Raw genomic sequence first — 18,936 nt, forward strand, 5'->3', positions numbered from 1 at the left:
TGTGCAGACATTGCCATTTTTTCTTTCTTAACAGCTGTCCCTATACTGTGAGTAGACAGGTTCTTAGTCTAATCACAGTGCTAACAAAATAGAAAAACACATTGACAGCTTTTTTCACACATATTAGTCATATTAGTTTGGCTTATCCAGGTTGTCCAACAACATTTCTTTATGGAGGACCTTGCAGAAATGTACACTTAACACAGAAGCTCAAGTTAAATTATTTTATTTTATTTATTGAGAGAGCTCTATATTTCAGCGAGCTCTATAAATTTAAATTATAAATATATGACACTCCCATCCATTGAAGGAACTCCACATAAAACCCTTTAACGGGGAAAAACTGGAAGAAACCTCAGGAAGAGAGAAGAGGCATACCTCCTGCAACAGCTGCCATACACTAATAAAAAATACAGTAGTAAAATTACAATTTAGAACAAGTGATATAAAAATAACATCAATAATAAAACTAATAGTACTACAATTATTTATAATACCATTAATATTAAACATAATTTAGTGTAAAACATCTAGAACTAATTGAGATAGAAAGTGAAAGTCAGAGAGAAACGTCCAGATGTCACAGGAGCTGATTGGACCTTGACAACAAAGGAGCCTAATTTCTGAAAAGACAAACGAAGGGGAAACAGTGCAGAAGAACAAGTCAGGGAATGGTGGAAGTATCCTTGGGAAGAACCGAACAAGAGAAAACCTCTTCTGGGAACTGCAGGTGTCTTGAAAATAACAATAAGATAAAGTAGAACAGTAAAACAAGGACAAACATATCATGACAGCAGCTTCCAGTATAAAAAAATATTAATGATACAGACATCAATCCCCAACAAGCACATGTCCTCCTTGACATGAGTAAAAATAAGAGAAGCTATGAAAGAAATCAACAAGATAAAAACTATCGAGACACCAGCATTCAGTGAGCAAGGACAAACCTCCACAAACAATATTTCTATTGTTAATGTGGAAGTAACCTTGGGAAGAACTGAACATTAGAAAGCCTCTTCCATGGCTTGCAGGTGTCTTGAGAGTTACAATAACAGAAACTAGAAAAATTTCTAAAGAAATTTTGAGTGTGCGTGACTCTGGCATAAGACAAAACAAAAAAAATTAAAATAATGATACAGACATCAGCCTCCAGCAAGCAAAGACACTCCTCCTGAAACGTTATTTGTGAGGGAATGGTGGAAGTATCCTTGAGATGAACTGACCAGAGAAAGCCTCTTCCTGGGCTTACATTTGACTTGAGAATAACAATGAGACAAAATATAACATCTGTCTATCCATCCATTATCTGTAATAATACAGAGATCAATAAAACAAAAACTATCAAGACCCCAGCTTACAGTGAACAAGGAAAACCTCCATAAACATTATGTGTGTGGTAATGGTGGAAGTACTTGGCAAGAATTGAACAAGAGTCATAAAATTGCAGCATTTCTTGCTCCTGTGAGCACAAAAAAAACCCAAAATCTTTTGGTCACATAAAATCGGAGCATTCCTTCGAAAGGCGAGGCCCTCTTCTGGGGTCTGTTAGTGTCTTACAAGTCAAAATAACAGAAATTGCTATTTCAGGAGAAATGGCAATATAGAAAAAGAGAACGACCACTGCAGCTGTCATTACATAAAACACACTTGTGGCCTTTAGGACACACACCATCACTGAACACATTTACAGTTGCTGAGTTGCCCCATAATGCAGTCCAAATATTCAATCATTTCAATTCAAAATGAAGAACCTTTCCTTAAATACCTTACCTTAAATCCACTCTGCAATGCACCCAACTGTAGTGACCGATGCTGCTGACATTTCAGAGCCTCTTGAAGTATTGATATTTTCTCCTGCTGTGATTCCTTTTAATGTTCCTCCCTTCCCTAATATTTTTGCAAGGTGTGTTGCACTTGGAAATAACATTTTCTATCATCTGACAAGATTACATTTGGCTATGTCAAAGCACTACGACGCCTAACTGACAGTCAACATGAAATGCCAATCATAATGCAAAAAAGAGCATCCTCTTCCCCTTCTACAAATTATCTAAATGTCCATGCCTCTCTATTAGGCACAGGTGTTAGATAGTTAAGAAAAATCTTCTATAACAAGGGAAAAAGTATTAATTTCGAACCAACCAGCTGCAACCAGGTCCAGATCCAGTTTTCATGTACACAAAAATGCAAGAAGTAAATAGACACCTTTAATTTGAATTTGAATGAAGGTGTCTATTTACTCCTTGCATGTCTGTGTAGTGTGTCTGTCGAGTGGTTTTGATGTGGAATGGTGTTCTAGAATGACACATCTTCAAAGGCAAGAACTTCTAGTCACCATGAAAACTGAAAACTGTTTCATAAACAAATAAATTAAAAAGTCTCTTCCAGGGCTTGCAGGTGTCTTGCGAGTAACAATAAAAGAAAATATTACAATAAAACAAGACAAAAAAATAATAATTATAGTAATGATACAGACATCAGCCTTCAGTAAGCAAAGAAAACCCTTATCATAAAATTTTCATTTGGATTTTATTGGTAGAATTGAAAAAAAAAAAAGGATATGACCTAGAAGACCTTATCCTGTAACTTCACTGTGTAACATAAGCCTATAAATGTTCCAGTCTCTCACACACATTATCTCTGACTCATCAGCTGTGGATTTACTCTGCTCTGATCAGCTACATTGCCAGGGACCACGCCTTTATGAAACAGTCAAAGGCCATCTGTTTCCCTCTAGAGGCCAGCCTGGGATTGACAATGTTGATCAGGATATATTGCAGCAGAAATTAAGAAAAAAAATCATTAAGACCTGGTGCCTCCTGACAAATACAGAAAATCTATCATGCCAAACCTGAAGCTTCACAAGAAAACCTGTTTGACCACTTTCTATAGTAACATGACTGAACTAGTCTGGACCACTGATAATTGCGCACGGCCAGGAAATTTTAGTTTAAATTTACCTTAATTTGTGACTGGCTACATGAAACCGCCTGGAGACCACAGCTAACAGAGATGAACCTGTTTATATCCTCCTGTTACCAATCGATAAGCATACTTATGATTATGATGCATTATTTCAAACAATACAGTTTTAGAGCACATTGGCCTATCTTTTTAATGTTCATTCAGGATATCACAAGACAACGAATAAAACAAGGTGGATAGATATTGGTGCAACAAATATATAAATAAATTAAAATTAGTAAGTTTGAAACAATGCAATCATGTCAGTGTTCATTTATATTTAAGTATTTTTTAAGTTATTTAGTCTGAACTTTTATTTACAGGACATAACCAAATGACCTCTCAATTCCTTTGTCAGCAGATTTTATAGTCTCACTGATGTTCAGTTGCCGGTTGATTTGAGTAGATATGACTTTGATGTGGACTGAGACAACTGATTTTCTCATTGTGTGGATTACAGTAGTGGCAGCAGGTGGCAAGGCGGGGCCAATCCCTGGGAGCCATAGTGCTGACACCTCAATCCTTCTACTTCATCTGACTTGGGGGAGACCACAGGAAATGCTGAATTGAACCTAGCAAAGCTTAACCATGCAAGCTTGGTTAACCATTCTGTGTGGTGACTTGGAATCAGGTAGACATGCTGAGTGCAGCGTAACAGAAGCTTATGCTGTTTAAACAGGGCAGGCAAAACTCTAGGCAGAATTTCAGCCTTTATTCGTTTTAAACTCCTAACTTTACATTTTAGGTTTGTACAAAAACATTTTTTAAAAGTTTATTTTAACAAGAGTTTTGTCTGTTTTCTAATTCCAAAAGTTGTAACTATGAACATTGTTTTATCATAGACCTAAAACTAGATTGCATTAGGCATATGCCTTCAATAAATTCAAATATAATAAAAATATATTAGAAAACTCAGTTATGACACATTTTGTGCCTTACTAACTTAGAGTATCTGCTCCCTGTGCATAAAGGACCACAACAACTTTAAAAGTTAATCTCACTCTTTGACAATAGCTGACATTCAAAGAGATTATATCAAAAAGCTGCTTAGACTGATACCAAGATTTGTGAACTAGCACTCAAGGACATCCTCTGAAGGACAATAAAATTATGTCTTGCACAATTGCGCCTGCTGCACTGCATGTGCCTTCAATATATTTAAAATATGTACATGTAACAGTACTCTTAAACTAATGAGCAGCTAATCTGTTTGATCTGCCAAGCATCTAAACCAGGGTTTTACTAGTGACGTATGTTCAATCAGGTGCACGCCTCTGTCATCATAAATGTTTCCACTAAATACATAATCATCCAGGTGGCTCATGGCAGCAGGCTGCTAACAATCACAGGGCTGAGGAGTGAGGAAATGTGACAGTTATCCCTGCCAGGCAAAACCTCAAAGTAGCACTTTGCTGATGACAGCAGCATCTTACCCATGCCAACAACTGGAGAGACTGGCATACACAATAAGAAAAGAAAATCCTGCGAAGAACAAGATAATCAGCTCACCCCTGACATGCGAGTCACACCCATGTTATGTAATCTGATATGAGACTTCAGATTATCATACCCAACACTAGATAGGTCAGTATAAATGTGTATTTTAGGCTTTTCAACAACAGTGGGTTTAGATGATGTTTTAATTTAAACTGCAACTAAACATGAAATGTAGTGTAAATGCTAATATCTAAACTTCCCAAATTCTTTTAAGAACGCCACATTTCTCTTCCCTAGCTGCCTGACTGAGCTCACATTTTTAGTTGGGAAGAACGAGTAGTTCATAAAATTCAGTTGAAACATTCTGGTACCAGGTTGAAATGATTTTAACTTTAACATCCAGATACAAGATGCTGTAGGCTAAGCAAGCAGACCTGTCCCTGGGGTGATATTGTGTACATTTGTATAAACTGCGACAGGTTGATTTGCTTGGGCGTGTATTCTAGTTCAATTAGTCAAATTGTTGTTTGTTGTACATAAGCCAAAGCAAGAGAAGTTTGTATAACACCTTAAAATACAGTGATTTTCATACATTTTATGCAAAGCAAAGTGCTTTGTAGAAAAAAAAGTGCATTACAACAACTTTAAACTAAATTTAAAGTAAGGGGAATAAAATCAGTTAAAGGAGAACAAATAAAAGTGGATCGAATCAATCAAAGGCACAAAAAACTGAAAAAATTAAAGGATTTAAGATCAATATGAGGTTGGTTTTAGGTTCAGTGAGGTAATATTAATGTGATGTTAATTAATTAGTATTATGATAAGCATATCCGAAATTTAATTATGAACTAGCAGCAGCATTAGCACTCGAAGTAAAAGCCAGTATAAAGATTTAAGATCGACTGCACTGTTGTACCTGCTGTTAATGTTTCCACAGATTATAGCATACTGTATATGTACTGTATTGGGTTGCATAATACAAAATCAGTTTATGTACAAATACATGTATCTCCAATATTTCAATTATTGGAGCCTTGGAGGACTCAAATCTTTTTTTTTTTAGACAACACTCATTGTGTGTGCGTGCCCTCAACCCCCATAGACAGCCCCTGGTTTGTAATCCTTTTATACACCAGTCTAGGCCAACAGAAAGAGCTCTGTTTTCAATACTATGTTGTTTTCCTAAAATCAAGAGTGACTTAAGAAGGATTACAGGACATGATAGAAAGCAGTCTGTGGACACTGGACATCAGTATCTTTAGTTTCTTTGCTACTTTTGATCTGATTAAAGAGCTGAATTAGATGTTATTAACCATATGTAGTAATGACTATGGCTACCAATCTAGCCTAATTCCAGGAGTTGTGCACTTGAGTTACTAATTAAGCAGACGGAGGCTCCTGACAGCAGTCACCATATGGCAGAAGAATGGAATTAGGTTCAACGTATTGCTGCTCTTTCAATCTCTGCGCTAATTGTTTTTTTTCTCTCATAACCCCCTTTTGTGTTCCCCCTCCACAGAGGATGGCTCATTTCATGGCAGGTTAAGCTACTTTGCTGATTTGGGGTGGCTGTATTCTCCTGAGGCCATTAGTGTCATTGACAGGACCAATATGGTGCAGAGGGGATGTCTTAACTACCCTGTTAACCCCACTACTGTGTTAACAGGAAGGCAATGAACATATGTTTACAAGGACTGGAACAAATAATCTACATTGCAGTGTTTGTGATTGAATCTTCAGTTCAAGTCAAATAGTTAACTTGTTGACTAGTAGTAACTTGTAAAATGTGCTCATAGTTGATAACTCATGGATGATGTCAGCTAGAATAATTTACAATAGATTAAATAATGTGATATTATATTGTGTTATAATAATATAAAGACTACAGTCCAGACCCGCTCTATATGAAAAGTGTCCTGAGATAACTTACGTTATGATTTGGTACTATATAAATACAATTAAAAATTAAAAAGCATGTACACATCATCTTTCTTTAGCTATTTTTTGTAAAATAAAATTATGTTAATCCAAATATATATTTCATACACACCACACGAGATACCCACACAATGTGTTGTATGTTAATTGCACTTAAGCAGTCATATTTGCATTTTTATCTACTGGTATTAGATTGGAGTTTGGGACTTGTGTGGTACAATAAGTACAGACTGAACAGGAAATAATGTAAACAACAATGTTTTTTACAGTTACAATCCAGAGACACTGGTGACTTTTGCAGCAGCCAAATTTATGAAGTCATTTGAGAGCAGCGTAAGGTGAGAAGTAAAATGTTGTGTTCTTTCTTTTTCAGTGTTCGCCTTTGTTGAATGCAGTTATGTCTGTAAGTGGCGTGACTGATTGATTTACCCCTATAGACAGTAAAGATTAAGAGGATGACGAATCAGCATTTGCTTACACAGCGCCTGGTGATAATCTCCTTGTCTTCCTTCAGAAAGCCCCCAGACGACTCAGGCTCGCAGACTCATTCTCACAGGGAGAAGGAGAGAAGTAGAAGCAGAAGTAGTAACTTTATTGACCCCTTATTCCTTTAGAAACAACCAGACAAAGGACATTGGATCAATATCATCGAGCATTCCTGGAGTAACTCTTCATCATCTCTGAAGAAATCTACTATAAGCTGTAGTGGAAAGCCTATATTTTGTTTTTTGGAGCACTGTCGTTTATCAACAATTCAAATGAAAATATGATTTGATCCTAATAGACAACTATACAAAAACACTTTATACAGAACATTTACATTTAGACATTTATTCATTTAGCTGACGCTTTTATCCAAAGCGACTTGCAAAACAGACAGAAGAGGAAATACATCTGGGAGTAATCTTTTATTTATCAAAAACAGTTTATTTAAGTGAAGTTCAGATATCAGAACACATGTCCAAATGGAGGACCACATGACCAAAATGAACATGTTTTCTTCTGATAATTCAAACGGGTTCACAGATGGAACTGAAGCAGGTGAGTGAGGTGATTAATTGTTGCAATATAACACATTGTTTTGCACTTTAAAAAAAAGTTTTTATTTCTATGCCCTACAGAAAACAGTTCCGTCCCCGGTAAAGCACTTGGCCATGGTCTGCTTTGTAAAGTGTGTTCTGATTCAAGCAGTGGTAAACATTATGGCATCTATGCCTGCAACGGCTGCAGTGGCTTCTTTAAGCGCAGTGTGAGACGAAGACTCATCTACAGGTGAGCAATATTCTTATCTTATGTGCAATATATGATAGAAAAATAAAACTCCAAGTAATTCATAATTTGTATTTTAACTTAATACTTATTAAGGGATTTTTTTAAAATCAATATCTCAGGTGTCAGGCTGGAACAGGCAGGTGCCCTGTAGATAAGGCTCATCGGAACCAGTGCCAAGCTTGTCGACTAAAGAAGTGTCTACAAGCTGGCATGAACAAAGATGGTGAGAAACCTCTGAATAAGTTTACTGTTTTGAGTACATCTATTCATGTAAAATTTCAGCCATAGTACAAATGATCTAAAGCCTTGACTGCTTTCAGATGACTCAGATTATTTACCTGTCCCTTTGGCAGCTGTGCAGAATGAGCGACAGCCCCGAAGCACAGCACATGTCAGTCTAGACTCTATATGTGTGGACACAAAGAAGGAGCATCTCGCCACAACACGGGAGCTCACCTGTTCTGCCGCATACTCATCAGTCATCTGCAGACCTCTGGTCACTTCTTCTGTCACCACTTCTGCCATCGGACAGCCCTGCAGCAACCCCAATAACAACCATCGCTTTATGGTCAGTCTACTGACTGCAGAGACCTGCACAAAGCTGGAACCCGAGGATGGTGAGCTCATATGTCAAGGTGGACATGACAAGTACTGACTTTGATGGGACAAAATTACATTTGGTGTTTGCTGTAGCTGTGATCTTAGATGGTGCAATAAGCCACAGAAAGTTGAATTGTCTTATAACAATATATTTAAACCTAACAGTATTTTACTCCCAGTCGTCTAAACACTTCTGTGACTCTATCTTTCCAATGTACAGTGGAGGAAAACATTGATGTGACTACCAACGATTCAGAGAGGGATCAGTCTCCCTCTGATTGCCGTTTGTCCCCATACACCTCCAGCTGTTCAGAGAGTATATATGAGACGTCGGCAAGACTCCTTTTCATGTCTGTCAAGTGGGCAAAAAATTTGCCTGTTTTTGCTCACTTGCCATTTCGAGACCAGGTGAGACGGAGAAAATGTCTTTTTTTGTATATTCACTGAACTGATTTACACATGGGTGCCACTGATAATGTGTTTCCGTGACATCCTCAGGTGATCCTCCTTGAAGAAGCTTGGAGTGAGATGTTCCTCTTGTGCGCCATCCAGTGGTCTTTACCCATGGACAACTGTCCTCTTCTGTGTCTGCCAGATCTTTCTCCTCCACAGCACACTCCACTTTCTCCTCCCACAGCTGACCTGCGCATCCTGGAAGAGGTCTTTAATCGCTTCAAGGGCCTGGCTGTTGACCCTACTGAGTTTGCCTGCCTGAAAGCCATTGTACTGTTCAAGCCAGGTGAGAGGTTGATTCTTTTAGTAATGTGTATTTGTTTATCACTGGATTTTGTGACTAAAGTGTGCTGTTTGACTCGCAGAGACACGCAGCCTGAAAGATGCAGAACAGGTGGAGAATCTGCAGGACCAGTCACAGGTGTTGCTAGGTCAACACATACATTCAGTATACCCCAACCAAAGTGCAAGGTACACCTGATGCAACTCTCTGACAGACCACAAAGATATTCAAACATAAGAACATCTGGAATATTTGAAGTTAGACAATAAAAAAAGTCTTAATAGAAACGTGAAGTTCACTCCCCCATTGTTCTTTTTCATCAAGGTTTGGGAGACTGCTGCTTCTGCTGCCGTCCCTCCACTATGTGAGCTCTCAGAAAATAGAGCAGCTGTTCTTTCAAAGGACCATTGGCAGCACACCCATGGAGAAGCTGCTGTGTGACATGTTCAAGAACTAAACAAGCCAACCTGCTAAGAAAACACAAAAACCAGCCCTCGCGTTTTCTGGCACTGAAATTAAATAAGCAAAGAGTTATTAAGTGATTATTGCATCATTTTGTTTGTAAATATTACAATTTTGTTATAAAGAACTGCAGACATACCAGATCTTTTTGTGTTGGTGTTTAGTTGCAAGGAAAATTATTTTATTGCAGTGTATGCAAATGAGGAAATGCGTTTGAATGTTGGTAACTGTCCAAAATAAATATGTAAATTTTGTATTGTTTTGTTGTGTTCATCTTTTGTAATTTTTCCCTTCCCTTCTTATCTGGTTTTCCAGAAATAGAAGAGAACACATAACACAAAGTGAAGTGCAGACACTATACATAAAATCTCTGGATGGACTAAATACATCATTACATGGTTTTAGTTTATTATTACAGTATATGCCAGGACACTGCAGTACAGAAATGATGAAGAAATGTTTGATGTTATTTAGAAACCAGAGAGCTCTGACAATGTTGTTTAATTGTTAGTCTCAATCTGTATCTGTATCTTGGCCACAAATGTTTGGCCACCATGTTTTTGGAATACATATAAAAAATGTTGTCATGTATTTATCAAAAAGCAAGAGTAACACATCTGATATTTCTGTATAACAGACCATTGTTATGGACGCAGTTCTGGTCACTAACTCAGGACCACATTTGGACTTAAGAGGACAAATTAAAATCATTTTTTAATCAATAATTTGACACAAAATATTGATTTCCCTCGTAAATAGCCATGCAATAATAAGACAATAACCGTCTCGCTGTACATTATCCCTTGTCTGTCTCCTGGAATATAGGACAACGTTTAATTATGGCTAAAGAGCTTAGGAGACAGGATCAGCAGTTTTCTTTGTTATCCTTGAGAAACTGTCCATGGCCTCGGACACATTTTTACTGTGGGAAGCCTTTGCAGTAACATCTGATTTTAAAAAATATCTGAAACTGGAGAAAGATAAAACTTTATCAACATGGTCCTGTTTATGTCCTGCCTGGGACGGAAACTGCACATTGGCTACAGTAACGTTAGGTGGCGGTAGTGAGCACATTTACTGATAAACACAGAGCCGGAGGTAAACACCATGAAGAAGAAGAAGTGAGGCAAAACACGGAACAACGTTACACAAGGAAGTCATTAAGAGAAACTTAATTCACGTTATTCAGGCCGTTCAGCAGAGCCTGATGAATATGAACATATCTTAAATAGTAAACAGCTGCAGCAATGTTCAGCAAGTCGTACCAGCTGCTGCCTCAGAGGGACTTCAGCAGTCCGAGGACTCCTGGCTTGTTCGTGGACAGAGATGGCTTCACACAGCCCGGACACCACAAAGGACTTTCCTTTGACAACATGCCCAATGTGTCTGACAACGACTTCACTGGTAGGCAGATCACACACACACAGACAGTGAGCTGATGAGAGTAAACACACAGTTTAAAGTGAACCTAAGATAAGATAAATGTGAATTTAAACAAACCCCTGTGCTAAGAGATTAAATATGTGCAGAGATACTGAACCTGTGCATGAAATTAAATTATAAATTAGAGAAATTAAACGTGCAAAGAGGGAAAATTATATTAAAAAAAAGATGCAAAACATAGAAGTACATTTTTTTTCTATATATATATATATTATATATATATATATATATATATATATATATATATAAACACAGACATGCAAGAAGTAAATAGACACCTTCATTCAAATTCAGATTAAAGGTGTCTATTTACTTCTTGCATGTCTGTGTATATATAAATAAGACATGGCAGTACAAATAGAGAGAGGGAGAGAAAAAAATATGTACAATTAAATTAGGCTGTAGACTAATTTAATGAATGATATTGAGCATTTGTCTATGACTAAAAGGAGTTCCTGAGTCTGCTTGTGGAGCAGGATATGGACCACGAACACACTTGTGTCGTGCAGAGGGTGGTGAGCGTTCAGTCCAGGGTCCCTCTCCCTGTCACTGTCACCAGTGAGCCAGCCCTCGTCACCAGTCTGTCCAGTCGAGCTGCGTCTCTATACACCGTCTACTTGAGTCAAACAGACAAGCCTCAAATGAAATAATGAAAGTGTTTGCCTTTTAAACCTTTTTCACTGTCCAAACATGGAGTGGTTTACCATAAATGAACATTATATAGCTACAGCTACAGCTATATGTCAAGAGATTTTATAGTGTTTTTTTTGTCACCTTTAAGGGAGGAGGGAAATGTGCTTCACAGCCAGATGAAACACAATTCATATGCACAGACTTTAAACATAAAAAAACAATCAAATTCATGCAACACAGGGTGAGTAGGCCTCTCCATGACTGATTCACTAAAAAACACCTGTAAAGACTGAGTTTCTTTCTTTCTTTCTTTCTTTCTTTCTTTCTTTCTTTCTTTAAGATACCACTCAAGGATGGCTGTCCTGGTTTTGCAACCTGATTGTCATCTTTCTCGTCTACATTTGCACTTTTGTAACATTTCCTATATCAGGATGGTTCGTACTGAAGGTAAGCTGCGATTATTTCTTATAGTTACTCCCACAGCATGTCCATTCACTTCAAACATAAAAACAACTGTCACTCATTTTGTCCATAGACAGTGCCTAACTACCAGAGGATAGTCGTGTTTCGTCTGGGTCGAGTGTGCCCTCCAAAGGGCCCTGGTATTGTACTTGTGCTCCCCCTCATTGACCAGTGGCAGAGAGTAGACCTGCGCACCCGTGCTTTCAACATCCCTCCTTGCCAGGTAAACAACTGTACTCCATTCATCATTAGTTAGCTGTTGTGATGGATAACACTGAAAACTGCTGAGAACAACTAAAATCCTCTTAAGGGAAGTTTTATATAGTTTATAAGGGAATACTTACTGCTGATTCCTCTTAAGCTTCAGATAAACTTTTTAGTAGATTCCTATTTGCATAGAAGGAGGTTTGTAGACTTAAAAAACATAATAAAGACTGACGAAGACACAGAAGGCAGGAGGAGGGGTCGTAGTTGCTCATCGACCGTGCTAAGTTCAATCAACATTTCTGTTGGTTGTGTGTGATTTACTTTGTCCTGCAGGTGGCACTCTTGGTGCACTGATGAATAGTGAGAAACTGGAGGAGGTAAACTGATACTGGGAGAGCTCTGAACTCTAGTGTTGTTATCCTACTCACGTTTCTATTGTTTAGCCTTTCAGTCTCTACCCCCATGAACTAATAATTAAATGCAAATGTGTATCTGATGGCAAATTTCTGTTTTTTAAGGTTAAGCATTTATCACAATGATGAGGTTTTTAATTAAACTTTCAATTTGCAATTTTGGGAAACTAGCCACAACTCCAGCACTGAAACACTACACTACAAAGGTGTAAGGCTCAGGTGACTTGTTTCTTAATGGTGCTCTTGCTTCTGAGCAGTCAGCATTTGCCATATGTATATTCAGCCTTGCTTAAGTGTTTTTTAGCGTTCGTGTAAAATGTAATTCTGCCACTGTAGGTGACTACTCGGGATGACGGTTTGTTGTTGGTGGGAGCAGACATCCAGTTTAGGATCTGGAACCCAGTCATGTCCGTAATATCAGTCCAGGACCTGAACGCCTCAACCAGGATGACGGCACAGAATGCTTTGACCCACAGCCTGGCCAAGAAGACTGTCAGGGAGATCCAAACTGAGAGAGTTAAACTGGGAGAATATCTTGTGGTGAGAAAACACTGGAGCTACTGTCTGCTAGCTTTTCACTGTATCACATCACGCTTACATCATTTCTTGCTCTGTACAGATGGATATAAATGAGTTGACTCGCCACTGGGGGCTGGAGGTGGACAGGGTAGAGCTTACTCTGGGCTCTCTACTAAAAGCACCAGATGAAGGCCCCTCTGGACCCCTCATCATGCCTCCCTCTGTGCCTGGACTAGAAGGCCTCACTGGTCCCATTCAGCAGCTGGCTATGCACTTTCTGGGCCACAGCAGCAGTTTACAGCATCAACAAGGTACACCCCCCACATAACTGTTTTGGTACAGCATGTATGCATCATGATAATGTAATACATCTGTGGCTTTTACTCCTCAGAGGACAGCATAACTTTTACAGATGAGCTCAGCAGTGCCTCTCAGGCAGTTGTGGCCAAACCAGGTTCTGCTGAAGAGCTGCTCGGCGGGGTCAAGCTTCTGCTCTCTGAATCTTTGGTCCGCCAGGTTGGGGCCTGCTTCCAGTTTGACATAATCTTGGAAGATGGACAACATCAAAGTTACTATGTGGATTTGAGCCAAGGTAATCAATATATTGTTGTAAATATACAACATTTTCACTGATTTGAGATAAATCCAGCAACTCAGTGCAAGTTGTCTAATGATGCTCAAGTGTCTGTGGTAAACAGAAACAAATGAATCTCTCTATTAATGGTTACAGTGTTTTCCGCTGTGATCGTCCCAGGAAAGGTGGAGGTGTTGCCTATTATATAAAAAACAAATGCTACTCTCCTCTCCTCTGTGTCCATTAGCAAACAGTTTGGATTTTTGGCGTTGAAACTTGAATTTCAACAGGGACGGTTCCTTACAGTCATGGGCTGTTATAGGCCTCCCGCAGCCTGCAGTCAGGCTCTAAGTTCCTTAAATAACTGTGTCTCAGGTTTTAACTCTGGAGAGTTTGTCTTAGTGGGGGATCTAAACCTTTATTGTTTGTCATCAGCCTCATATGGCTTGAAATCTATCTGTGATTCTTTAAATCTTATTAATTAATAGACAGCCCAACATTAAAAACTCCTTAAGATCATCGCTCCTTGACCTTATAATAACAAATGCCCCCCACAGGTATACTGATGTTGGTGTTTTCGGGAACAATCTAAGTGACCACTGTGCCATTGTAATGGTCAGGAATGCCAAACTCCCCAAAACTAAACCACGAATTTTACTCAAAAGAGATTTAAAACTTTAAACTTTTTAAACATGCTCCCTTACGCAAGTTTAGGATTAAGTTGCGAAACAATTTGATATGTTTGCACACAGATCATTAATGTAAAATGCAAACAGAATGGGTCCTAAGACTGAGCCTTGAGGTACACCTTTCGTGACCTCAAGAAAAGGTGGAGCTAACTCCAGCCATCTGAACACATTGTATCCTACTTGCCAAATAATCAGCAAACCAAGAGGCAACCTGTTTGGAGATGCCATTCTTGAAGAGAATTTGTAACAGGAGATTGTGGTCCACAGTATCAAATGCCTCAGACAGGTCAATGAACAAATCCACACAGAACTTTTGAGTCCAATGCCTCAAACACATCGTTAATAACTTTCAAGGCAGCAGTAACAGTGCTGTGCTGCTTCCTAAAACCAGACTGAAGGGGATTTAGAATATTCCTCAATTGATCACAGACCAATTTTTCAAATACTTTGGCAAAAATACATAATTTAGAGATAGGCCTGTAATTATTAACGATTGAGGGTTCGCCTCCTTTTAGCAGTGGGAGGACAAAAGCGGATTTCCAAACTTTAGGAAGTTTGTTTGTGCTGAGGCTTAGATTAAAAATACTAGTTAGAGGTTCAGCAATTAAGTCAGCAGCCAGCTTTAGAAAAAATGGATCCAAGCTATCTTTAGTATTTTAATATTTTAATGTTTTTGTGGGAGTTTATTTTGCTGCTTGTTTGTTGTTGTTGTTGTTGTTCGTCTGTCTTGATTGTTATGACGTATGCTGCTGCCTTTCTTGGCCAGGTCATCCTTGTGAAAGAGGTCTTAATCTCAATGTTTTTTTTTATCTGGTTAAATAAATAAAAGCATAGAGACATAAATAAATTTGTCCATCACTCTGTGTGTTCTGTAGGTGCTGGTGAAGCTGGAGCCGGGTCCTTGTGCAGAGAGCCAGATGTGACACTGAGTATGAGTGAAAGTGACCTTCTGGCCATGTTCCAGGGTGAGCTACGGCCATTTGCTGCTTACACCTGTGGCAGACTTAAAATCCAAGGAGACATTAAGACTGCCATGAAGCTGGAAGAACTCATTAAGCTCCTTAAGAAATAGCAAACACAGTAAGATTTGTATGGGTATTTATTGAATCTTTAATTTGACTGTAAAGTAAATGTTTGTAATGTATGCACTGATTACATGTGTGATAAAGTGAAGTGAAATTCTGTTATGGTCTTGTGTTATACAATAAAAGCAAATTATTGCAGAATGTTTTTGTACTAGATAAACCTTTTCAGTAGATAACACGGTTTAACATGCACAGACATGCTGTGGTGCTGATGTATCAGGCTTCAACGTTCAACTGATTCAACTGGAAAGCCTTGATCAGAACAGCAAGGGGGGCTGACTATTTAGTCCAGCCTCCTTGTTTTGCAGCAGATGTCCCTGGGAGAGCCAGAGTTACTGCTGAGGGTAGAGCAGAGAGCATTTTTATTGTCAGGATGGCCAGGTGGAGTGTTTGGCGTAACCCTGTGATGCTACCCCAATCCTGGATTGAATCGCTGACAACAACAGGTGTGCGCTGCAGCAGCAGTTTACCAGTGGTCAGACAGGCATACTCAGAGAGTGGCAGCATCGTCAGGCCTTTCAGTGAGATTCCTGGACTGTGGAAGAACGGGGTGGCCAACTTGTACAATTTTTGGAAACTGGATGGCTTCAGGAACCTTCACCGCATCATGTTGCAGAACTTCAACACATTTGGACCCATTTACAGGTAAGGAGGGCAAAGCAGGTGGCATAACTCTTAATGAAAACGATAAAATAACTCCATGACATTTATTGTCCACTGCTTATCTTAAGTAACTTAAGTAGACTAAATAAATGACTTTGAATTACGTCACCAACTCGAAACTATCTTTTGGTCCAAATATAAACATGATTCACAAGGTCATGCTTTCTAAAAAACGTTTTCCCCCCTCTCACTCTGTATGTCAGAGAAAAAATAGGTTATTATGAAAGTGTAAATATCATCAATCCTGAAGATGCTGCTATCCTGTTCAAAGCGGAGGGCCATTATCCTAAAAGGTTGAAAGTTGAAGCCTGGACGTCATACAGAGACTACAGGAATCGCAAATATGGAGTTTTACTCAAGTAAGTGCTATAATTATCCACTTCTACCATATAAATTCTGTTTTACAAATACTTTGACTAGATAACTAAAAATAAATAATCTTTCCACAGGAATGGGGAAGACTGGAGGTCAAACCGTGTGATCCTCAACAAGGAGGTGATCTGTCCAAAGGTGCTGGAAAACTTTGTGCCTTTGTTGGAGGAAGTTGGCGAAGATTTTGTGGCCAGAATTCACAAAAAGATACAGCGAAGTGGCCAGAACAAATGGACCACTGACCTTTCTCAGGAACTCTTTAAATATGCATTAGAGTGTAAGACTGACTTTTGTCTCTCTGCATAAGTATAATTTATTTCACTCACTGTGTATGCCAGTGCCTACTTGTCTTTCTCTCATGTTTACTCTGTCCTGTACAGCTGTGAGCTCAGTGCTGTATGGGGAGCGTTTGGGTTTGATGCTGGACTACATTGACCCTGAAGCTCAGCATTTCATTGACTGCATCACCCTCATGTTCAAGACTACCTCACCCATGCTGTATATACCTCCTGGGCTGTTGAGACAGATTGGAGCAAAGGTGTGGCGAGACCACGTGGAGGCTTGGGATGGGATCTTCAACCAAGGTAAGAGGATAACTAGGATATTTTTTCAGTTTGAAGTGTTTATGGTGCAATTTCTTATTTCTTTATTATTATATATATATGCATCAGCGGACCGCTGCATCCATAACATCTACAGGCAGTTACGTCAGGAGACAGGCACATCAAACAAATACCCAGGAGTCCTGGCTAGCCTGCTCATGCTGGATAAGCTGTCCATTGAAGACATCAAGGCCAGCATCACTGAACTAATGGCTGGAGGAGTGGACACAGTGAGAAAAACTAAAATCATTCATTTCCAGGATGTGATTTCTTTCCAGCTTTATTAAGACTGCCTCATGTGTGTTTGTACGTTTTAGACTTCTATAACGCTGCAGTGGACGTTGTATGAACTAGCTAGACATCCCAGCCTCCAGGAGGAGCTGAGGGCGGAGGTAGCTGCAGCTCGGGCTGAAAGCCAGGGAGACATGTTGGAGATGCTGAAGCGGATTCCTTTGGTCAAAGGAGCTTTGAAGGAAACACTGAGGTGAAAAAATAGCGATGCCAGATGTATAATGTGGAGATGTTTTGTTTCCTTCCACCACATTGTACAGTACAAAAAGTCTAAGTTTCTTACTTTGATCCCTCAGGTTACATCCAGTTGCAGTGAGTTTGCAAAGATACATAGCAGAAGATATCATTATTCAAAACTACCACATCCCAGCAGGGGTAAGTCAAATCATATTTTTCTATTTTAGCATTTTTATGGACACAGTTTTGCACTGCTTACTTTTATTGTGTTTTTCTGTGTTTCTGTGTATTTAGACTCTGGTCCAGTTAGGGCTGTATGCAATGGGCAGAGACCCCAAAGTGTTTTTTCGTCCGGAGCAGTATCAGCCCTCCCGTTGGCTGAGGACAGAGACACACTACTTCAGGAGCCTGGGCTTCGGCTTCGGCCCCCGTCAGTGTTTAGGGCGCAGAATAGCTGAGGCAGAGATGCAAATCTTCCTTATCCATGTGAGACTTACGGATAATAATAAAGCGAAGTTTCACCATTCCGTGGCTCATTTACGCAGCATATTAACTGTGTGCATTATCTTCTGTCTTTGCAGATGCTCGAGAACTTCAGAGTGGAGAAACAGCGCCATGTGGAAGTGCAGAGTACCTTTGAGCTCATTCTCTTACCAGACAAGCCTATAATATTAACTTTGAAGCCTCTAGATAATGGTCGATAACACCAAGTTTTCTGAAAGTATTGTTGTGGCTTTTTCTGTTGAATAAGGTACAAGGGTCAAGTCTTGTACCTCTGGAAGTTTAAGGTTCACAAAAGCTGTCAAATGAATGAGCAATAAGCAGATTAGAAAACATTTACACTAACCTTTACATTACCTCCCTTTGAGCATTCTATAATCACAGAAACAACTTTCATTAACCACAGTGGTGACTTTTGAATATCACCATTAGCATCCTAGTGCACAAAATCAGTGAGACATAATGTAATGTTTTGCTACTGAGCCCATACAGCTCTTTTTTTCGTTCTGTTTTTGGGTTCTCAGATAAAAAAGGCTGATTTCTGTAACCTTTTATCACAGTTAATTGTAAAGGACTTCGTAAAACACCACAATATAAATAATAAATAAAGCTAGATTAAAGATTTGGGTGGAGAGAAGGGGTGGGGCGACGGAAAGGAAAGAAAAAGCTAAAAACATGCACGAACAAATTACCTCAGTAATTCCAAACCTAGTGAATACAATAATTATATTACTTAGTGAGTTATAATGGAAATGTGTATTCTGTGTGTACAACATATAAAACTGGAATGTACAGAACCTTTAATCCATGTGCACATGGAATAAGTATTTTAAAAACCTACCTGTATAAACCTCTGATGAATAAAATGATTAAAAATATGTCTTGTAATATTGAAT

The 18,936-nt window shown here is 38.9% G+C and overlaps 3 protein-coding genes across 4 annotated transcripts; all 3 read left to right on the forward strand.

Annotated features, from left to right (window-relative positions):
• The first annotated feature begins 7,218 nt into the window (after positions 1 to 7,218).
• LOC104924343 (photoreceptor-specific nuclear receptor) lies at positions 7,219 to 9,574 on the forward strand. Of its 2 annotated transcripts, none has more exons than XM_019272242.2 (8): positions 7,219 to 7,380; positions 7,461 to 7,611; positions 7,731 to 7,834; positions 7,932 to 8,228; positions 8,432 to 8,619; positions 8,710 to 8,950; positions 9,030 to 9,135; positions 9,272 to 9,574. In XM_019272242.2, exons 1-8 carry the CDS (start codon positions 7,305 to 7,307, stop codon positions 9,402 to 9,404), a joined length of 1,296 nt encoding a protein of 431 aa, XP_019127787.1. In that variant the 5' UTR covers positions 7,219 to 7,304; the 3' UTR covers positions 9,405 to 9,574. The 2 variants fall into 2 exon arrangements, with proteins under 2 accessions (XP_019127787.1, XP_010735963.1); XM_010737661.3 differs by having other exon boundaries at positions 7,965 to 8,228.
• Positions 9,575 to 10,523: 949 nt separating this feature from the next.
• stoml1 (stomatin (EPB72)-like 1) lies at positions 10,524 to 15,575 on the forward strand. Its single transcript, XM_019272222.2, has 7 exons — positions 10,524 to 10,813; positions 11,826 to 11,932; positions 12,021 to 12,170; positions 12,904 to 13,107; positions 13,187 to 13,397; positions 13,478 to 13,678; positions 15,225 to 15,575. The coding sequence occupies exons 1-7, from the start codon at positions 10,657 to 10,659 to the stop codon at positions 15,419 to 15,421; spliced, it is 1,227 nt and encodes a 408-aa protein (XP_019127767.1). The 5' UTR covers positions 10,524 to 10,656; the 3' UTR covers positions 15,422 to 15,575.
• Positions 15,576 to 15,699: 124 nt separating this feature from the next.
• On the forward strand, positions 15,700 to 18,918 carry LOC104924331 (cholesterol side-chain cleavage enzyme, mitochondrial). The gene is made up of 9 exons (XM_010737648.3): positions 15,700 to 16,079; positions 16,301 to 16,456; positions 16,547 to 16,746; positions 16,850 to 17,053; positions 17,141 to 17,301; positions 17,389 to 17,555; positions 17,659 to 17,737; positions 17,834 to 18,025; positions 18,121 to 18,918. Exons 1-9 carry the CDS (start codon positions 15,808 to 15,810, stop codon positions 18,241 to 18,243), a joined length of 1,554 nt encoding a protein of 517 aa, XP_010735950.2. The 5' UTR covers positions 15,700 to 15,807; the 3' UTR covers positions 18,244 to 18,918.
• The last annotated feature ends 18 nt before the right edge of the window (positions 18,919 to 18,936 follow it).

The sequence above is a fragment of the Larimichthys crocea genome, chromosome XXI (assembly GCF_000972845.2).
Source record: "Larimichthys crocea isolate SSNF chromosome XXI, L_crocea_2.0, whole genome shotgun sequence".
Taxonomy (NCBI): Eukaryota; Metazoa; Chordata; class Actinopteri; family Sciaenidae; genus Larimichthys; species Larimichthys crocea.